The sequence below is a fragment of the Motacilla alba genome, chromosome 15 (genome assembly GCF_015832195.1).
Source record: "Motacilla alba alba isolate MOTALB_02 chromosome 15, Motacilla_alba_V1.0_pri, whole genome shotgun sequence".
NCBI classification, from domain to species: domain Eukaryota; kingdom Metazoa; phylum Chordata; class Aves; order Passeriformes; family Motacillidae; genus Motacilla; species Motacilla alba.
In genome coordinates, this window is record NC_052030.1 from 11,972,071 (window position 1) to 11,992,245 (window position 20,175).

General features: G+C 56.1%; 1 protein-coding gene across 17 annotated transcripts in view; it reads right to left on the minus strand.

Moving 5' to 3' along the window:
• The window catches only part of NCOR2 (nuclear receptor corepressor 2), a 229,912-nt gene that overhangs the window by 57,887 nt on the left and 151,850 nt on the right, over window positions 1-20,175 (minus strand). For 16 of the 17 annotated variants that reach the window (XM_038152377.1, XM_038152376.1, XM_038152375.1 and 13 more), the window contains 3 exons: window positions 19,530-19,708; window positions 16,154-16,208; window positions 13,904-14,002 (listed from right to left, as the gene is read on the minus strand). In XM_038152377.1, the coding sequence (XP_038008305.1) occupies window positions 13,904-14,002; window positions 16,154-16,208; window positions 19,530-19,708 (333 nt within the window). Of the gene's footprint in view, window positions 1-4,146; window positions 6,938-13,903; window positions 14,003-16,153; window positions 16,209-19,529; window positions 19,709-20,175 lie in introns of those variants that run through there. The other variant, XM_038152381.1, reaches the window with a different exon arrangement.

A 20,175-nucleotide genomic window follows, 5' to 3' on the forward strand; every position in this document is an offset into this window, starting at 1 on the left:
GGGCACTGCTGGAGGCCACAGGGGCCAGGAGATCTCCTTTCCAGGGAGACCAGAGGTAGCTCAGGATCAGGCATGGCAGCTGCACTCTGGCTCCTATTCTAGGCAGTGGGACAGCCCCAGCTGCTCGCCTGGGGTCAGGCAACAAGCAAGGATCTGATGTGGTAAGACAGGGAGGTGAGAACTACCCTCCTGTTCTGGCTTGGTGATTTGCAGCCAGTGGATGCATTCTGCTGGAGCACGAAGGAGACGGGGCACCGGTGACACCCCGAGGCTCAGCAATATCAACACCTCTGATCTTTTTCCCAAGCATCTGACACAGCCCATGGGGAATGTTTGTGGCTCTGTAGCACCAAGCAGGGAAGGTGCCCTCTCTGCCCTCTCTTTACCACCTGGCACCTTCCTGTGAGCCCAACCACCCCAACGCCACTGCTGCTGCTCAGACCGAAGGCACCGTGGTACCCCAGGGAGGGACACAGTGATTATTACAGTTCTGGACTTTGTTTCAACAGCTGCAGGAAGGAGGTTGCTGGGGAGGCCTGGTTCCCCTGACCTCCCTTCCCTCTGGTGACCAGCAAACGAGAGGCGTTGAATAGAGAAGTAGAAATTAGAGACGGAAATGATTTATTAAACCATCCTGCTCCTGGCTAATGCAAGGCTGCTTGCTCCAGGAAACCCACCCGGGCTCACCCGGCCCCTGCCCAGCCTGCAGGGCTTCCACCACCCCCTTGGGAAAGGGTTTGGTGATGTAATGGGGAGTAAAATTGCCTTAAAATGGATTTATCAGCAGAAGGTGGCTGGTCTGGCTGGCACGCAGCCATACAGCAAGTATGGATGAGGTGTCCTCACATCCCTTGAGCCAGCAGGACTGGCCTGATCCCACTCTGCAGAACTGGGAGGCTGCTTCAAACATGGGCATCCTGCAGCAGCAGCACTGGGTGCAAGCAGAGTTCTTTGACCCCTGGGCTGGTGCTAAAATCAGAAGCGTGGAGCTGTCAAATGGAGCAGTTTAACGAGAAAACTGCTGATTCCTTCAGGCCCCGGTTGAACAAAAGTCCTTAAAACCCATGCACAACCATCACTGAAACCCCACTGACTTTCAGTTCCTCCTTGTACAGGGGGAGGTAGCTGTGCCATCAGGATCCTGGCACGCTTGGCCAGCCCCTGGAGCACCTCTGCACATGCAGAACACAACTGTAATGCATCAGCTCACACTCCTGCTGCTCTGGGAATTGCTCCGTGGGATGCAAGGCTGGGAGGTCCCAGGGGAGAGGGACTCAGGGAACAGCTGGGATGAGCACTCGGTTGCTTGTGATTTTCCAAAGTCCACAGATCACTAAGGCCTGGGGAACAGGCTGTCTCACGCAGCAATGACCAAGGGAAGTGTCATCCCCAGGGTACAGGGCACTGCCCTTGTCAGCCCCCAAAGTGGGGGAGAAGGAGGGCAGCGGACAAGCTGGAACAGAAGGTGGGGAAGCCTGCACTGCCTGCAGAGGAGCAAAGGGCACCCATCATGTGCATTTCCCCAGCACTGCCCTGAACTCTCTGACTCTGAGTCACTCCATGGTGAACCCTGAGCATGGGTTCAGCCCAGACTGACACCCCTGCGGTGAGGGCTGTGACCTCCAAGGGCTGGGCAGGCAGCAGGACAGGCTCTGCCCCAGCCCTGGCCATCACCACCCATCTGCATTCCCCTCACCAAAGGCTTTGGCAAGGAAGGGGAGCCCACATGAGTTTCACAGTATTTCTACCACCCAATTGCAAGTATTTTCTTTTGAGGGATGGGGAAATCCTGCATCCCAGAAATCCCAGCTCTCCTTCAGATTTAAACCCAGCTGTGACCACACGAGTACCTGCCCCAGCTTCAGGCTGGAGTGAGCATCCAAGAAAGGTTCAACATCATCTTATCCTGTCTCTACACCTGTCTGAACCAGGGGGCTGCCAGCCTGGGCAGCCATCACAGCTTTTCCCCACGGAATGGCAGTGATGCCAAGGAGCTCCCTGTACCAGCCTGCCAACACAGGAGCAGGAAGGCAGGAAGAGATGAGAGTGGCCTTGGTGGCTCATGCAGCAACACAGGAGCTTCCCTGCAGAGGCATCTGCCAAGCTTTGGCGTGATCAGGATGGGCAAAGCCCACTGGGCTGGCTTCAGTGGGCCACTGCACATCCCTCTCCTCCCGAATAGTTCAAGCCCAGCCTGGTGGGACATCAAACCAAGGCTTCTCCCAGTGCAGAGGCACATCTCAATCCAAGGTTGCCCTCTAGTGATTGCCCTGCTCTGGCCACGGCCGGGTGCCCGATGCCAGGAGCGAGAGCCAGGTGGGAAAAGCACCCTGCACCCAGCAGGACAGACAGGACAGCTCTCAGCTGTCAGCCAGTGAAATACATAAAATGGGCAGCATCATCACCATCAGGCCACGGTGGGAAAACTGACCCAGCTCCACCCAAGGCAGCGCTCATGTCCTCATCTGAGGAAAGGCTCCCAGCCAAATGCTGATCTGAACCCTGGCAAGCCCACAGCGATGGCTTATCTCCTGTACTAGAGCTTGGCTGCAGAGCAGGGCACCTGCCAAAAACCCCAGGAAACGACTCTGCTCTCGAATGTCCCCCTTACATCACACCCAGGGGTACGTGCTGGGCTGGAAGCTGTGGGGCTGGCACCGAGCACCCAGCCCTGCGTGGGGAGCGGGCACCCCGGGGTGCTGAACGAAGCCATTTCAGAGCTCAGCTACAAATGGCACACTCAGAGATGGGATCACCCCCCAGTGATGGACCATGGCAGCTGCCCCAGCCCATCCTCGCCACGTGCTCTACCCCAAACCTCAGACTGGCACGGGAACGGGACCATGCCATGGCACAGTGGTGGGAAGGCACCCCTGGGCCGGCCGGTCCCCCCTCCCGGCGCGCTGCCCCCGCCGTGTGTGGGGAGGCTATTCTTAGTGCTGGACACGGACCAGCTCTGGATGATTCAAGGGACGGGACGCCATCCCAAAGCGTGACGGGCCAGGAAATGCTTCCCCAATTACCAGCTGATGTTTCCCTCTGATTCACACCGCCCCGGCTAGAGGTGGACTGGCAGGTGGGTCAGCCCTTAGTGGAACCCCCAAAGGCCGGCACCAAAACTGCTCAGCTCCCGGCTAGCTTAAACTTAAACCTCTCTCCACCTACATCTCTGCCATCCTGGGGATGAGGCACTCCACCTCCCAGAGGTAAACCAGGTACGTGCTCCCCACCTTGCACAGGAGGGCGAAGGGAGGTGCCCGAGGCCAGGGAAGATGCCTGTGGCAGAGGGCAGGGCTGTCCCTCCCTCCCAGGTCAGACGCTCTAACCCCGCACCGCCCTTCCTCCGCCTCAGCACCGCTGCCGCTTGTTTTTGCTGCCGACGCATCCTGTTTATTTAAAAAGGCCCCGGGACAAAATCGGACGCGGGACGCGTGAGCGAGAGGCCGACCCTGCCCCGAGTCCAGGGGGACAGGCGGCCTCCTCCGCTCCCTGAGCTCCGAGCAGCTCCGTAATTACAAACACCTGCTCACCTCTGCCCCGCAGTCCCGCCGGCCCCGCAGCAGCTGGAGCGGCGCGGAGCGCTGCCAGCTCTCCCGGGAACAGCGCGTCCCGGGGCCGGGGCCCGCCGCAGGCACACATGGCGCTCCCGCGGCGCCCGGCTCCCGCTCGGCTGGCACGGCCGGCCCTGCCCGGCCAGCTCCTCCGGGCACGGCACGGCCAGCTCCAGCTACCAGAAAGCTCCGTCTCCGAGCGCTCTTTCGGGGCACAGCGGCTTTCGGGCGGGAGCCGGACACGGACGGGCTGACCCTGCTGAGAACGGACCAGCTCGCCGCGGGTCCTGACAGCGGGACTCGCTGGGAGAAAGCCCCGGCGAGGAAGAGGTGCAGCTCCTCCCACTCTGTTTACTTCCTCCGCAGAGGCACTGCCTGCTCCTGGAAGCGGGACGGAGGGCAGGAGGAGGTGGGGGAAGCAGCTCCCCACCTTCGCCCTCCCCAGCCCCGCCGGAGACGCCTGAGCCCGTGGCACGGAGACGGCGAACGCGGCCAGAGAGCCCTCGGCAGCCGGCAGCGCGTCCCTCGCCTCCGAAGCGCCCCGCTCGCACGCTCCCCGGGAGCTCCGGCCCCTCGTCTCCCCCATATCACTCACCTCCCCGCTCCCCGGCTCCCGCGAGCGGCCGGTCCCCGACAGCCCCATCGCCAGCTCCCGGCCCCTGCTCACCGCCCAGCCATCCGGGCGCGCTGTGCCTTACGTTCTCCGGCTCTGAAGGCTTCCTGACGATTTGCATAGTTAAGCCGTAAACTAACCACAACATTCCTCTTATGATTTTGCAATCTGCTGGAATAACGTGGTCGCTCTAAGTCGAGCGATGAATCATCATCTATAAACCACAGCTCTCGTCACCGGGGCTCTCAGTGCTGGCTGCAGCCTGCGTGATTAATCCGCCAGGATGCCAAGCTTAACCTACGGTGCAGGGCTATTTATTTTCCAAACTTGCAAGCCTCCAGAAAACGACTGCCGCTGCCTTCCCTATCCCCTTTGCGGTGAGATGCTCCGGGCTGTGGCAGGGGACCGGGATCAGGGGACCTCTCTTGTTGCCCACAGGACATCCCAGCGTTAACCACTGGACCATGCACCTTGCAACGGAGGCACCCACGCCCTCCCCCGGGCCCCCCCCTCACTCCTTGTGCCACAGCACCCTCAAAACATGCACCAAAACATCACTTTTGCCAGCAGGAATGAGCTCATCCCTGGCAGTCCAGTTCCTGAATCAGAACTACCAGCTCCTGCCACCTACACCGCTTGCTGCTGGATATGCTAGTGGGGAGCCAGGTCATGGTGGTGGCATCAAGAGAGAGCCTGTCCCCGAGCCCAAGTGCCCCTGGGGCTGGCACCTCCTCTCTCCCACACCAGCTTTCAAGGCCAGATTGGCTGCATGGGGGATGCCACTCGGTTGCCAGCAGATGCATCACGTCCCCTGCCATCGTTACGGTCCCCTGGGCTCTTACAGGAGATGGAACCACCAGCTCCTGCTTGTTCCATAAACCAGGAGGGAGCGAGCCTGTGCACCCTGGCGCAGAGGGAGCTGTGCATGCCAGGCTGAGCTGCAAGGCACATGGTTTTGGTGCCACTCAAGCTCGTTCCCAGCTACTGCAGGCAGCGAGCTCCAGGTTTTTGTTTAAAGGCGGCTCTGCACCCTTGCCACAGTCTCACTGCGGCAGCGCAGGGACTTGTGCCAACCCTCTCCCCGGCATGTCACACCAGAGTCTGTCTTGACAGGGACTTTGGAGGGAGCTGCATCCCACCAGTGTGAGCCCCATACCCCCTGGCAGCTGGGAGCACCCACTCGGCTGTGCCACCTCTCCCACGTGCAGGGCACCAGCTCTTCGCTCCTCCAGCGTGTGACTTCAGATCAATGGCATTTATGATGTTCTCTGGGGCACTCAGCTGCAGAGCAGGCTCAGGCCAAGGTCATTGCACGCAATCAGGGAGTTGCAAATTAAAACCAGCTTGAGATAAGCTGAAGACAAAAGGCCAACGCTACGCTGGCCAGGAATGCCCGGGGTTTGCTTTGCTGCTTCTCCAGGAGCCCCAGCACAGCTGCCATGGCCATGGGCACGCACGGGTGCCTGCTGGCATCACCCTGAACATCCCACAGGGTCCAGAACTGGCACCACGGGGCAGGATGCTCTGTGCAGCACAGCCAGCAGCCCTTGGCTCTCACCCCCATCCCCAGCCCCACAGATTCTCTGCAGGAACAGGGCTGGCACCATGCAGCTGTAGCTTGGGAGCATCCCCTCTCTGCCACCTACACCTGTCTTTCCACCTGCTTCCAAGCTCTGCCTCTGGCAGGTCATGCCAGTGAGAGCCAGGGCAGGGACTTGGCCACAGAGCACCCTCAGCACCATCCTCCCCATTAGCCACCACGCTGCTCAGGCACCCAAAGTGCCCATGGAATTTCCTTCCTTGCCAGTGCCACGGCACAAGCAGAAGCACCCACCTCTGATACAGCCACACTAAGCACTGCACCCCACGTGTCCCTACCACCTCCCGAGGCAGGCTGCATACACAGCACGGGGAGGATGCCTTAGAAATACATTTGTGTGTCATGAAACCGACTGCCAGGGCCTGGAGCCCCTGCTCCAGCGGTCTGGAACGCCTCAGGCCTGGCTGCCACCCACCGCCACGCAGCCTGGCTTCTCACGACCGCGCGCGGCACCCTCCGCTCCTGGGAGAAACCACAAAGCAAAACAAGCCTCTGCCAGAACAACAAGGGGAGGAAGAGGAATGTCTGCCGGCAACACAGCTTTGATTGCTTGTGTCCCAGGGCTGGGTTTGATGCTGTTGGCTGTGGAAGCAAGTCAAAAAAAAAAAAAAAAAAATCAAAGGGCCAGGCTCAGATTTCATAAGAATGATAGAGAGCAGGGGGATCACTCGGTGCAGCTCAAACTGTGACAGCTCTGAGCTGGGCTGCTCCTCTACCAGCAAACAGCCACCCCTGCAACACAGACAGCACATGGCAGGGATGGAGAACACCAAGGCTGTGCCCAGCATCCCAGGAGACGCGGACAGGCCCTGTGCACACTCACCAGCACAGCTCTCGGGCACCACAGGCCACAAAACAAGGCCAGTGCCAGCAGCAAAGCACTGGCATCTGCAGCCAGGCTGCCCTGCCATGCCATGGGAAAGCCCTGTGCCATCTCCCAGGCTGCTGGTCCAGGAGCAAGCAGGGTCCTGGGGACATGCAGCACATCAGGGGCAAGGAGAGGGGCTGGCAATGGGACTGGAGTCATGCTGGACCCTGCATCACTTGCCAGACCACAGGACAAGCATGCCCAGGTGCACTCACCAAGTGCGGGCTCATCTTGGGCAGCACTGGGAGCACAGGAACCGCCCAGGCAGGGCCCTGTGTGGCTCAGCCCAGCACAGCTGGCACTGCCGCCTTCCCACCGCTCTCCCTGTGATACCACGGAAGCACTGAAGTGATTTTTACAGGACCCTGTTCACCAGATCCTTCCTTGCACCACTGAGGGCGTTTCCATAAGAGGAAATGTTTCTTTTCTGGGTCGCTGCTGAGTTTTTCAGAAAGTGATTTGATTGCTTGCGAAGGGAAAAATGACCCGAAGGGAAGAGAGCATAGTGTTTGGAAGCAGTGGAGATGAGCCCCCGCTCTGTCCCAGGCAGGGAACACGTGTTTTCTCTTCCCTGTGGTTTGCTTTACCCTGCTCCCCCCTGTTCACAGCCCCCCAGCCACACGCCGACCCCTCTCCAAGCCCTGCCAACAGAGGAAGGTGCCAGGTCAGCAGTTTGTGGGATGCAGAGCAGCATCCACACACATCCATCCACAAACAACCAGGGGCAAAGCAAGCCCTGTATCCTTGTAGAAGCAGATTTCTGGGATTTTCAGCTGTGCAAGCTTTAGGAAGCAATTTAGCAACGACATGACCTATTTCCCATCCATTCCTAGTGAAACCTGGATCACAGCAACAGATAAAACAACTCATCCCAAAATCCAACCGCTCGTGTGTCCTGCAGTGTAGACGCTGCAGGTCCCTCGCTGGGATCAGCAAAGCCCAGCCTGGATCCCAAACCCTGCCCCAGGATGTACTCACGTGGGCAGGGGTGTGGTGGAGCACTCGCTGCGAGGATGCATCCACCTGCTGCTGGAGAAACACCAGCCTGAACCTGGGGGCCAGCTGGAAGGGGGGGTGACCTCACCCCAGTGACTCTTGTGTTACTGCTACCTGCAGATGTGATCAAGCAGCACTGAAGAGCCCAGCTGGGAGAGCCAAAGGGTCCAGCAGCAGCCTGTGCCAGTGGCTGTGTGTCCCTGCCTGCTGATGCCTGTCCCTGCTCTGAGCCCACAACCCTCCCTGCTGTCCCTGCACTGTCACCAGCCCACATGGGGACCTGGGGACCAAGCAGCCACCCTCCTGTGGCAACGCATCCTCTGATTCTTTTCCCAAATATGGCCATGTCGTTCTCATGAAATCACCCCCAAAACTGCAGCTGGGATTTCAGGAATGCAAGTTTCCATTGTGTTTGCCCGATTGTGCTGCCTGGAGGGGCGGCAGGGCTGCTGCACCCTTGTGATGGGGGAACAGGCACGATGGACCTTACAGGGCACACCTGGGGGAGCAACAGGAGTCCAGACTGAAAGAGCAGGTGCCAAGGAGGGGTTACAGAATTGAGCTCAACTCGAGCATCACTGTGTCTCACACCTCATCCACCTGCTGGACAGGCATCCCGACATAAACCTCCCTGGTGCCCACAGGTTTAAAGAGTGACAGCCTGCACTGAGCATCCAGGGGACAATCAATCTGTGAGATATTTCTTCCTATGAGGCCACACTTGAGCAGGACCAGGACCACAGGGCCTGACCAAGTTCACTTCTCATCGGTCCTGCAGCCTCAGCTCTGTCACACTGCAGATTTGCCCAGAAAATGAGCCAAATTCAAGCTCTTTTACATCCCAGCAGTGACATTCCACTGGCAGAAGATGAACCCATGCCCCATTACTGACATCCCTGGCACCATTCCCAACCAGGCAACCTCCCTCACAGACCGCCCCTGCTCATCCACAGATAATTTCAGTGCTGTTTTAGATACAACACTCCAGTCAGCACAGCTTTAAGTGCCTGCAGAATAATTTCTTGGTATTTGTGGCACAAAGTTTACTGGCCACATCCAGGGCTGTGTCTGTATGATGTGCTGCATGATTAAACCAGGATTTTGTGACAAGTATATCCCTGCGTCTGGAAGAGAAGTTGTCAAACCCTTTATCACTAATGAGGAGCTGCTCCCTGGACTGATGAAGATCAAATGGTTCCCAGAAACAAGTATCATTCCTCATTAGCTGCTGTGGTTACCGGAGTGGGAGCACTTGCACAATTTACAGAGTTAGAACAGTTTGCTGAGCTCTGGATCTGATCCCTGGGGAGGGAGGAGAGGCACTGGCAGGGCAAGGCTGCAGCATGGCAAGAGATCTGCTCCAGCACTGGGGACAGGCTGTAGGAAGCCCTGGAGTCCTGGGCAGGCATTATCTCGAATCCCAAACCCTGCCAGCCCCTGCTAGTGGGACAGGGCTGCTGGTGGCCAGGGAAACCTGCTTGGCCAGGTTTTTCCTAATGCTCCAGGACCCATGTGATATCAAACCTGGCCAGATCCTGCTGGGACGGTGCTTCTGCCAAAAAAGTAAGCAGGTTGTTTATAAAAATCTGGGTTGGGGCTGTTTATCCTCGTTGGTGAGGGGAATGGTTTGTGTTTGGGGAGGGCGGGACAGACGGCGGGACGGATAATTCGATTTGGGTTTTGGCAGGGGACAGGGAAGAGGGTGGGCCTGGGAAAGGCTGTCGGGCCTGGCGGGGGACCTCGCTGGCCCGGCCAGGTCACACCGTGGGTCCCCGCCCTGCCGGCACGGCTCTGGCACCGCTCTCCGTGGAGGAAGGGGGGTCCGGGCGGCTCCACTCCCCCGGGGCCACGGAGTGAGTCCTCGAAAGTGTCGGCACTAACACACGGCTGGCCAGGGAATACGTGAGCGCTGTCTGACAGCGTGCGAGGGGCTGGCATGACGCTCTGTCCGGCGGCTGCGTCCCTCCACCATGACTTCATCCCCTCTGAGTCATCCCCAGGGCGGGCAGGCGGCTTCTCCAGCTGCCCATGGTCCTGCTGCCGACAGACTGAACCTACCGACAGACTGACCCATCGTCCCACTACCGACAGACTGACCCTACTGACAGACTGACCCTACTGACAGACTGACCCATCATCCCACTACCGACAGACTGACCCTACTGACAGACTGACCCATCGTCCCACTACCGACAGACTGACCCTACTGACAGACTGACCCAACTGACAGACTGACCCTACCTTCAGACTGATCCATGGTTCTCCTGCTGACAGACTGACCCTACCGACAGACTGACCCATCATCCCACTACTGACAGACTGCCCCACTGTCCCACTGCCAATGGACTCACCTAACCTACAGGCTGCCCCATTGTCCTCCTGCCGACAGACTGACCCTACAGACAGACTGCCCCATGGTCCTGCTGACAGACTGCCCCATGATCCCACTGCTGACAGACTGACCCACTGACAGCTTTGCCCAGTGGAATGGTTGCCCACCTGCCCATCACAGCAATGTGTGGGAGATGATGGCTTTTCCCCCCACCAAGGAATTCACTGGCAGGAAGAGTATCTGGCATGCTGCAGCTGCTCCACTACCACAAGGGCAATGTTACTCCAAAATCAATGCAAATTTACTCTGGAATAAAAAATCTCACACTCCAAATGGAATAATTATGTGGAAGTAGAGTCACTTTCCTCCCAGCCCCGTTTCAGCCCAACACTTGTGTTTCCACAGCACAGCAAAACAGCTTCCCAAATAACGAAGCACCTGGTCAATTTTGGTGTCCCTGCTATAGAATTTAGAGGTTTCACAGAGAGACACTAAAATATCCTGAAGAGTGACTGCCACAGACCTGAGTTGTATGGACACACCAACACAAGGGTTTGTCATTACAAGCTCATGCAAATTTATGCTTATCACTGTACACTGACTGTTGGATCAGACTGTTTTACCATGGCACAAATTCTTTTCTTGTTTTTCAGTGCGAAATGACGAGGAAGCTATTTCTCTTCCCATCAATTCCCCCCCTCACAGGGTTACATTGCCTTTTCATACACAAACACAACATTATTTTAGAAATATCTTAATCTCAGGAGCCTCAGTATCATGCATCCTGACCCACTGGATGTGGGTACTTGCACTTAGCAGTGCCATGGAAGGCGGAATGCTGGAGCATCCTGCCTCGGAGTGGGCGGCTGCTCCGTTTTCTGACAAACTGGAAGTGGAATCATGTGAAGTCCCTGCTCTTGGCAGGAGATTTTTAGCAGTAAGTAGCAGCTTTATGAGGAATATCCTTTGCCAGGGGACCATCAGCCAGGGAGCAGTGGGATTCTTATTTTTTAATGGACTTTTAATAAGTAGGCCACAAAGATAGTCTTGACACAGGGAAGCTTTTTTCTCTGTGTAATTATCTCCCCTTCGCTCTCAAGCTCCCTGCAGCCTCCAACAGCAAATAAGACCACCAACCTCTCTGTGAGAAAAGGAGCAAGAAACCAGCATAGAGCCACTTGAAATGCTCTTTGTATCAGATCTCATCCGCTCTCCTCTCATCTGATACAAAAACCAACCTCTCCTCCTCTCCTCCAAATTAATTAAAGCTCAGCTTTGGGTGTTTAACTACTTGAACCTTTACCAGCAGGAAAATACATGCTCAGAGCACGGGCAATGCTGGGAACATGATGCCATCCCCATGTGCTGCAGGAGGCTGTCCACAATTCTGTCTCCTCCCTGCCCACTGCCCATCCCTGTGTGTCCTCTGTCCTTCATCCTGTCACCATCTCTAGCTGCTGACACTGGGCAGGTAACGGCAGAGCTGGCAGAGCCACTTCAGCTGCTGCTCCTCAGTCCCCAGGCCATGGGAAAACAAAATGAGGGACCTGCACTGAGTTCCAAACAATCCAGGACCCCTTGGGAACAAGCAGGGTGCTAGCTGAGCCTTTGGAAGAGGTTACTCCCAAATGAACACTCGCGCAGCACAGGCAGAATTTGAGCTGCTTCTGAAAAGACTCACTAAGCAAAATGCCACCAGGAGCATCCCTCCATCCCAGCCCTCCATCCCAGCCAGTATCTGACCTCTCCCACGAGGGTCTGTGCAGTCACACACTGACCCAGTCTGGTGTGTGGAAGCAGATCCCATCAGCACCACACCCAGGGAGACCCTGGCTCCCTGAAGAGGTGCAAAGGAGATGCCTCACTGCTCCCACCAGCTTTAACAAAATAATAATCTATTTTCTTAAAATGCCACTTTTAAAAGAGTCTCTCCCCAGCTGTGCCTCTGCAGCACAGACCCAGCCCCTCAGCAGCAGCACACCCTTCCCAAGCCTGCACACAGGCTCTTCCAGCACTCCCCTCATGCAGCCCTGCAGGAAATGGATGCAAATACCAGAAGTATCACAGCACAAAGCGTGAATTTCAAAAACCCCCAAAAACCCCTGTGGGAGAGCTGCTCCAGGCTGAATGCAGCAGCTGCTGTTCTGCACCTCTCTCCTCCTGTGAATCATGCAGCCAGTCCTTGGCTCTTAAAGCTTGTCTGAACATCCCACCTTCCACCTGAGCATCCAACAGTAATGGGAAATATTCCCTGTGTTGCTTCCTCCCAGACTCAGGGGGGCTCCTCTTTCAAAATCAATGACGTTCTGGCTGAGGTCTGCTCCAGGGGAGGTGCAAATTGTTCCCTTTGGTGCCATTCCTACTTGCAAAAACAGCCCTACAGGCGATGAAGCAAGTCCCTGCTTCTAAAGGCTGGCACTGAACAAAGCTCCAAAGGGCAGCACACGTCTCCACTGCTCAGGCTTGATCATGTGGAAAGCATCGTGGGAAATTCTGCAACTAGCGAAGCTTTGGGTAATTTCAAACCCCAAAACACAAACAGTCCCTGCTGGGTGCAGGATGGGCAGGTCTGTGGTTGCTGGGGTAGGTAGGCAGATGCAGAGCAAAGCCTCTCACTCTCCACATTTGCTCAATTCAACACTGAAACCAGAATGAGCTGTGCTAAATGTCTCCGCCGCTAACAAGAAACAAATGTGGCCTCATGTTCTAGTTGCTGTGATCTAACAAAACAGACCATGGTAAACACTATAAAAATGTACTGGAGGGAACCACCCTGTGTTTGCTGGGAGAGGGACTGGATAATCTAATAGGGCTTTATGCATCTCTAATGTCTCTGAAAAAAAGAAGGGAAAATTGGGCCCTGTCCATGACATTTGTCATGTGCTAGCTATTCTGATGTCTTAATGCTGCAGAAATCAAATTGGAGTGAGGCTACCTATCTGCTTCCCAATCAGGATCTAGGCCCAAGTGCTGCTTTTTATGGCCATGCAGTGTGAAGACCTGCTGATGTCAGTGGTGTCACGGGCCAGGCCAGTTTTTCCATCCTTATTCCCACATTATCTGGGGAGACAATCCCTTTGTGGCTGCCTCACTCTCCTTGTAACATGAATAATCACTTCATGGACCTGGGGATCCACTGCAGCAGGACCTGCCTCTGGCTGAAAGCATTCATGGGGATAAGGCACCTTCCCAAAAGGTTAGCAGTTATCTGTTCCTGGCTATCATGGTATCAGCAGCAACACTGCCAAGGTCATGTCTAGATCTGTATCTTGGCCATGGTAATGGTAAGGGTTGACTCAGTCACCTGTCCCCAGGCACCTCGTGGTGCCCTGGAATCTGCTCTGCCCTTAAACAAAGGGTTAAGGGTCTCCACTAGCTTTAGTGCCACATCTGCCAGCCCCACAGGGGACCCCCACGGGGATCTTGGACACCCTTTGGCACTTCAGATGGATTTACATGCTTCTGCTCAGGTGTCACTCCCACCCAAGTCATTTTCCTCCCACACCTTCACCCATGGGAAGAGCCTTGGCAGGCTCTGCAAGGGAGGAGCCCCACCCAGCTCCCAGGAGCCCTGTCACCATTGTCACCTTGGCTGCCATCTCCAGAGGAAGGAGAGACACAGACCCCACCTGGTTCTTGCACACAGCTCAGGCTGCATGGGATCCCCATGCTGCTGACACACAGCCAGGTTTTCCACAGTCACTGAATCCCCTTTTTTAAGCACCTTGTATTTGTTTGGTTTTTTCAGACACCATGGCCTTGGCATGGGGATGGACAAACACCAACTGCCATTAAACAGCACGTTCTGAAAAGCTACACAGAGCCCAGCCAAGTATCTCCATGTGAGGAGGGGGCAAAGCACCATCTGGGGGGCTCAGAGAAAGTGCTGCAGCTCCTTGCTCAGCCTGAGAATGACGCTTCCACGCGCTCCTCCAGCTCTTACCTGGCTCTTCCCACGCCGCCGGTAATTCCTCCTCACGAGGTTCTTGTAATTCTCATTCTTCTTGGTCAGGTAGTAATAGAGGACACAGTCAGCCACCGTCTGCAATGACACGGGCACGTCAGGGAGCAGAAGGTCCTGGCCTCGTGTGCTGCTGGTGGGGCACAGACTTCCAGGAGCAGCGCTCAGAACCACTCATCACCAGGTCTCCTGCTGCTCCTGAAGACCTGCAGCCCCGCAGCTTCCCCACACCTCCCTCCCTAAGGCTCCCAGTGCAGCTGAAGAAGGGGACAATGCTGTCCTAGTAAAAAGGCTCAGCCCTTCCAAGGGCAGAGCAGGGCGGTCCCGCAGGCGTGCAGAGACGGAGACGGGGTGCTGAGCAGAGATCACCCCGTGCTGGAGGCAAAGCAGGGCTGACCCCAGATGACCGTGGCAACCAGAGGCAGAAGAAGGAGCTGCCTGTCAGCCTCTGTGAGGTTACAGGAGGCACAACCTGCCACAGCACTGTCAGCTGGTGTTACTTCCAGCCGCTAAGCTCGCTGGCTCGAGCGCGCGCGACGTCGCCGCGGCCAAACCGAGATCCCAGCGCTCAGGAGCTGCCATCCCAACTCCAGTGGCTGGCTCCACAGACAGCACCACAGACTGGACACCTCAGGAAAACAAGGAGTCACAGCCAGCACATATCCTGCTCCTGAACAGCACGAAGTGTGCCAGGCTGGGAGAAGGCCTGTGCTGAACAGGGTGGGCAGCTGAATGCCAGCCTTGTGCTGCACCTTCACATTTAGGATCAGTGGTTTCATGAGGAAAAATTATCCCACAGATCCATCGTGCCACAAGTCCTCAGGAGCTTGAGGCAGCTGTGTGTGCCCGGGGGTGCCCGGGGGCTGCGCTCATCCCATCCCTCTGCAAGGAGTGGAACCATTTGCAAAAACAGATTGCAACTTTTAAAGTGTTAATTGGATCTCTTTCTAATTTAGCCCTGATTATACACACACACACGCGAACACAAAAACTTACAGTCATCTGTTCCAAGGGCTAAGATCACTATTTTTTTATAATGCAATTTTAAAATCTATTAATTCATTACATTGAGCCATACTTTGCATCTCTCTCCAACAGGATAATGGATGTGTTCTGTATCATAATTACAGCCTGATTTACAAACGAGTACAAATAAAATTAGAAGACATTTTACAGCTTGGAACACAGACTGGATTGTGAGCATCATCCAAGTCCCACCACTTTCAGCTTTATCGAGTGCAAAAGGATGAGGAGCTTGGGATCTTACAGCAACAGCAGCAGCATGAGGGGGCTGCTGGCCTTCCTTGCTGCTTTGGACAGGAAGGTCAAGGTCTTAGAAATTATTTCCCCAGCCTGAGTTACGAGGAATCAGAGAAAAATTTAGGCTAGAAGTGATCTCTGCAGGCCACCCCCTGAGAGCAGAGTGGTTCCCTCAGAGTGAGTGGACACTGTGTGTATGAAGCTCTGCATGAGGTGGGCAGAGGATGCAAATAACCAGAAGGACCAGAGAAGCAGCAGCTTTCAAATGTTTCTTGCTCAGGAGAGCGTTCAAGTGATGGACACAGCTGTGTTTTCAGGCTTGGTCTGTCCAGGATCTGCCCATATGCCTGTCCCATGGAAGGCACCTGGCCTTGCTCAGAATGGGACAAGAAACTCACTCCTCCCTCAGGTCTTTTCCTCAAACCTTTCTTCCATCAGCCCATTTAACAGCAAAAAACAAAAAGTCCAAGCAGCAGAACACATGAGATCTGGAAAAGGTCAGGCAGTTCCTGTGAACAACTCTTCCTAGACACCAAGGGGAGTTGTGTGTGCTTTCAGGACGCCCACCAGAACTGCTGCATGAAATGGGACTCAGTCCACCCTCAAAAACCTCTCTCTCCCTGAACAAAGAGACCCCTCCACTTAGTGCTGGGCAGCTGAGTGCCCACCCCCTGTGTGACAGCCTGCCTGGTGCAAAATGCCTCCGGGAGATGCTGGGAAGCAGCTCCCAGGCAGATCACGGGGCGGCCGCGCCGCCCCCGCGCCAGGCTGGCTGCGTTCACAGCTCTCTGCTCCCAGCTCCCCGCAGCTGACTCAGCCCTGTCTCTGCAGGGAGCCCGTCTGGACCCTGCCCGGGGCTCGGAGCCACCGCCACCCACAGGTGCTCAGCATCTGCTGGCAGCTCCAGCACCAGGAGCCAAGGGATGGGAGGAGAGGCAGCGATTCAGGCTGCAGCCGGGCAGGCAGGCTTACCTTCCTGTCCAGGAAGGATGCGATCAGGCCGAAGTTCTTCGGATGCTGCATGAACCTGCAGAGCGAGAGGGACAGGGTTACTGTGGGTGCTGCCACTGACCCCCTCACAGATGGGCTGCCATGCCCTGTGTGCCCAGAGCAGCAAGGCCAGCTCCCAGAGGGACTCTGGGCTTTGAGAAAATATTTGTCTGCTGCTCAGCTTCCCAGAAAGACAGGAACTTTAAATTTAGCCCAGTGGGGCTGGGCTGCTTGGGAGCTCCGATGTGCAAATGTTCATCAGGGGATGGGAGAGGGAAGGGGGGCTGGCAGTGCTGGAGAGCTGCTCATCACCCCAAGCCACCCAAGCCTGTACCAAGAGCAGGACAGGGCAGGCACAGAGGGCAGGCACACCTAGACAAGGCCTCAGGATCTGGCAAGAAAAGGGTGAGGAATTGCCATCATGGCCATGGGTGGCCCCAGCGCTGAGCAGGACCCCAAGGCCTACTGGGCTGTTGGGAGCAGCTGCAAAGGACAGGAAGGGAAACCCAAACCCCGGGAGGAAGCACAGAGCTGCCTCATTGCTGAGTTGCTCAAGAGATCACCAGTGGCACAGCAGCTCCAACGAATGCCACCTCATGCCCAGCAAGTGGAGGAGCTGTCAGCAAGCTCACCCCTGGCTCTGGCAGCCCGGGAGGGTACACTGCCCCCTCAGGGGAAGCCGTCCCCACTAGCACAGATGCCTCCTCCAACAAATCCCCGTGCCTGGCTGGTGTGGAAGCACCCAGGGCCAGCAAGCCCTTGGCAGGAGGTGCTGCTGCTGGCAGCACAGTTAACCAGTGCCCTGCCAAAGCATGGACAGCCTGGTGAGGGGTGACTTTGTGCCAGGAGAGGTGGCCACCAGCACGGGCTCTGCCCCAGGGAGCTGAGCAGGCAGGGACAGCCACGTTCAGCACGTGCACCTCTGCCAGCTGCCAGGACATGACAGCTCTGTGCCCTGGGGAAAGGGATCCGAGGCAAAAGGTGGGAGAGCTGCTGTGTGGGTGGAACATGGGCAGGACATGGTGAGGAGCTCATGTCTCCAGCCCTGCCAGTGAGTCCCCTGCGGCAACTGGCACAGCTCTCTCCTGCTTTTGCTGCTCTGTCCCAAGGCTGAACTTGGAGTCAAGGCACTGTGCTGAACTCAGGGAGGGCCTCACCAACTCCAGCCACGGCAGCAGGACACGGGTGTTGTCACCCACGTTGATGCCATTCTTGATGCAGAGCTCCCATATGGTTTGGGTGGCACCGCAAGGTCCCTGTCACCACAACAGGTCACCAGAACAAAAAAGAAACCAGAAATACTAGGGGGGACAAAAAAAAAAAAATGGAAAAAAGCAAACCAGACGGGCTGCTCAGACAACCCCAGAGTGAGGGCACAGAGCCAGAGCTGGCTCTTCACTCTGCACACAGCAAAAACCCAGGGCTGACCACAGGACGGGGTTTTCAATGATGCTAACACACTGCTGGGACAATGCAGATAACAATCCACTCTTTTTCATGGGCCAGGCCATCTCCCCATAATGACAGATGGATGCTGCATTCTCACACTGCCCAGCATGACACAGCCTCGATGCCTGAGCAGCACCCTGCTCCTTCACCAGCAAACCACAGCTTCCCTGGGAGTAGGCCAGCAATGGGCTCTCAGCAGAGACCTGAAATCCTGCCCAGAAGCAAATCAAATCAGGTTCTTCCTCGTGGTTATGTTCTGACAGCTAAAATAGTTCAGACCTGGAGCTTGTCAGCCTTGCAGTGCCTGCCTGTTTACTCCAAGAGCCCTGCCAACTGGGCTGAACAAAAGGTTGAACCAAGTTTTCCTGGTCTCAGGAGGAGGCCAGCTCTAGGTCACGATCACGGATGACACAACTCCAGTTCACCTTAAAAACCCAGGCCAGAAGCAGCAGCACAGCAGGCAGCTGGGCTACCAGCATGCCAGGTTGGGGGAGAGCTGGGGCAGGACTCCCTACACCCTCCTTACAGCTCCTGAGTACCAATCTTTCCAAATGAGCTTTGTGAGAGCCCCTGAAACCCTGCTGCATTTCTGCCTCGAGCTCTGCATCACCCACAGTGATGACACAGAATCCACCGTGCACTGCAGGATGCACACACTGGGTGTGGATTCTTCCAGCCCCATTAGCCAGGCACAGCCCTGCCATTAAAGACCAAGTAATTAGCCTTTGCGTCATTTGTGGCAAGCCTCGCTGTTTGGAGTGGCACATTTTAAGGCTAATTAGCAATGAGGATTCTCCTCTATCAAAGGCTTGGAGCTGGTTTGCTTGTTTTGTTCTTTTTAGGTCCATCTTGGCAATTAATTATGTCAGCTGCAAACAGGAGTCCTGACGAGCAGGGGGAGGAGGAATGATCCTGAACACAGAGAGGCTTCCAGCATGGCTGGCCATAGGCTGGTAATCCCTGGAACCACCCCCTGATTGTCCAGAGGCCAGACCAAGTGGTGCTGCTGCTCAGGACAAAGTGGTCCTGGTGCATCCATGTGCATCCATGTCCCTCAGGTCCACGGCAGGGAGCTCCAGCAGAGCTCATCCCACTGGAAGCTGAACTCCAGCTCTGTTTTCACAGACACTCACAGCACACTGGGGGCACCAAGGAGACTCCAGTCCTCCCTGCAAACACACCTGGGTCTCTGTTGGGCTATGGGATACAGGGGAGCCTGGATGGGAGACCAAGCTGAGCCCCCGCATCTTGGCTGACAGTGCAGTGGTACCCAGGGAAGGAATCAGTGACTCCCCAAGTGATCTCACTTGATAGAGCCAAGCTGCTCTCAAGCACTGCTTGCAAACAGGAGAAAGCACCACAGCCAGAGTCTGCACGTGTGTGATGTGGGAATGCATCCATGGAAACAGCAGCCGGTGGCAAATCCTGCAGACAGCAGGATGGAGCACTGAGGGACAGGCACCAGCTGGAAGCTGCAGCCTGAGGGGGTCTACATAAGGGGCTTGGATGTTGATGGACCCAAAAATCCCCTGTACACACAGTGCCCAAAGGACAGCATGAAAATCCAGAAAGGCAATGTGTATGGAGTGTTGGGTTTCCCTGGCGTTATCTTTAAACTGGCTGATACCACAGGGAAAAGCTGAAAAGCTTCCTGTTCTCACCCTGCCACGAGCAGCAGCTTTCTACAGGGGCAGGAAAACCCCAAACACAGAGCAAGGCCTGAAGTTTCTGTGCAGAAGCATCACCAGGTTCAAGGTAACACAGCAACTCGGGATGTGTCTGTGGAGGACAAGCCAAGCACTTGGGATATTCCTGCCTTAGTGTGCTGGGGCTCCAGCTGAAGCCCTGCAGGGATCCTGCCCACGCTCCCCGAGGGCTGCACAGACAGAGCCGTGTGGGCTGCACTCACTTTTCCCGGAAGGTCTCCTTCTCCTGCTCGCTCCACATGTTCATCACCTGCCGGTCCTTGTAGACCTTCATGGGGTCATCCATGAGGCCGTTCATGTTGATGAATTTGATGCGCTGCTGGTCGGCATCGTAGAGCATGGGCGGGATGACGGCGAGCTGGCGCATCTGCTTCTCCAGGTTCTTTGGGGAAAGCACAGAGAACAGTTGGTCAGCACCACGGGCCCATGGGGACTGCAGGGGACAGATGTTCCACAGGAAAAGGACAGGAGGAGGAGCAGGAGAATTCAAAAGCGAGCACAGACAGCTTTATTGCCAGAGTAACTGTAAATTAAATGCTGAAAGAGGCTATCGCTGTCAGCCAGGAAACAATTAATCTTTCATTTTGGAATAAAAGGCTTCAAGATCCTGTGTGGAAATGTCTGACTTAAGTGAAACAGCTCCTGACCATGACGAGAAATGAGTCAAAGCAGCGGTGGCACAGGGAATGCCGACCCCCTCCCAGCCTCCTAAAGCCACCTGGAGGTTCAGCCCCCCACCCCAACTGTGAGGGAAGTGGGCCAGCTTTGCAAAGCTTCCTGAAAAGGTGGGCAGAGGGAGACATCACGTTTCTCTTCCGCAGGAATTGTTCCAGGTTTCACATGTCACTG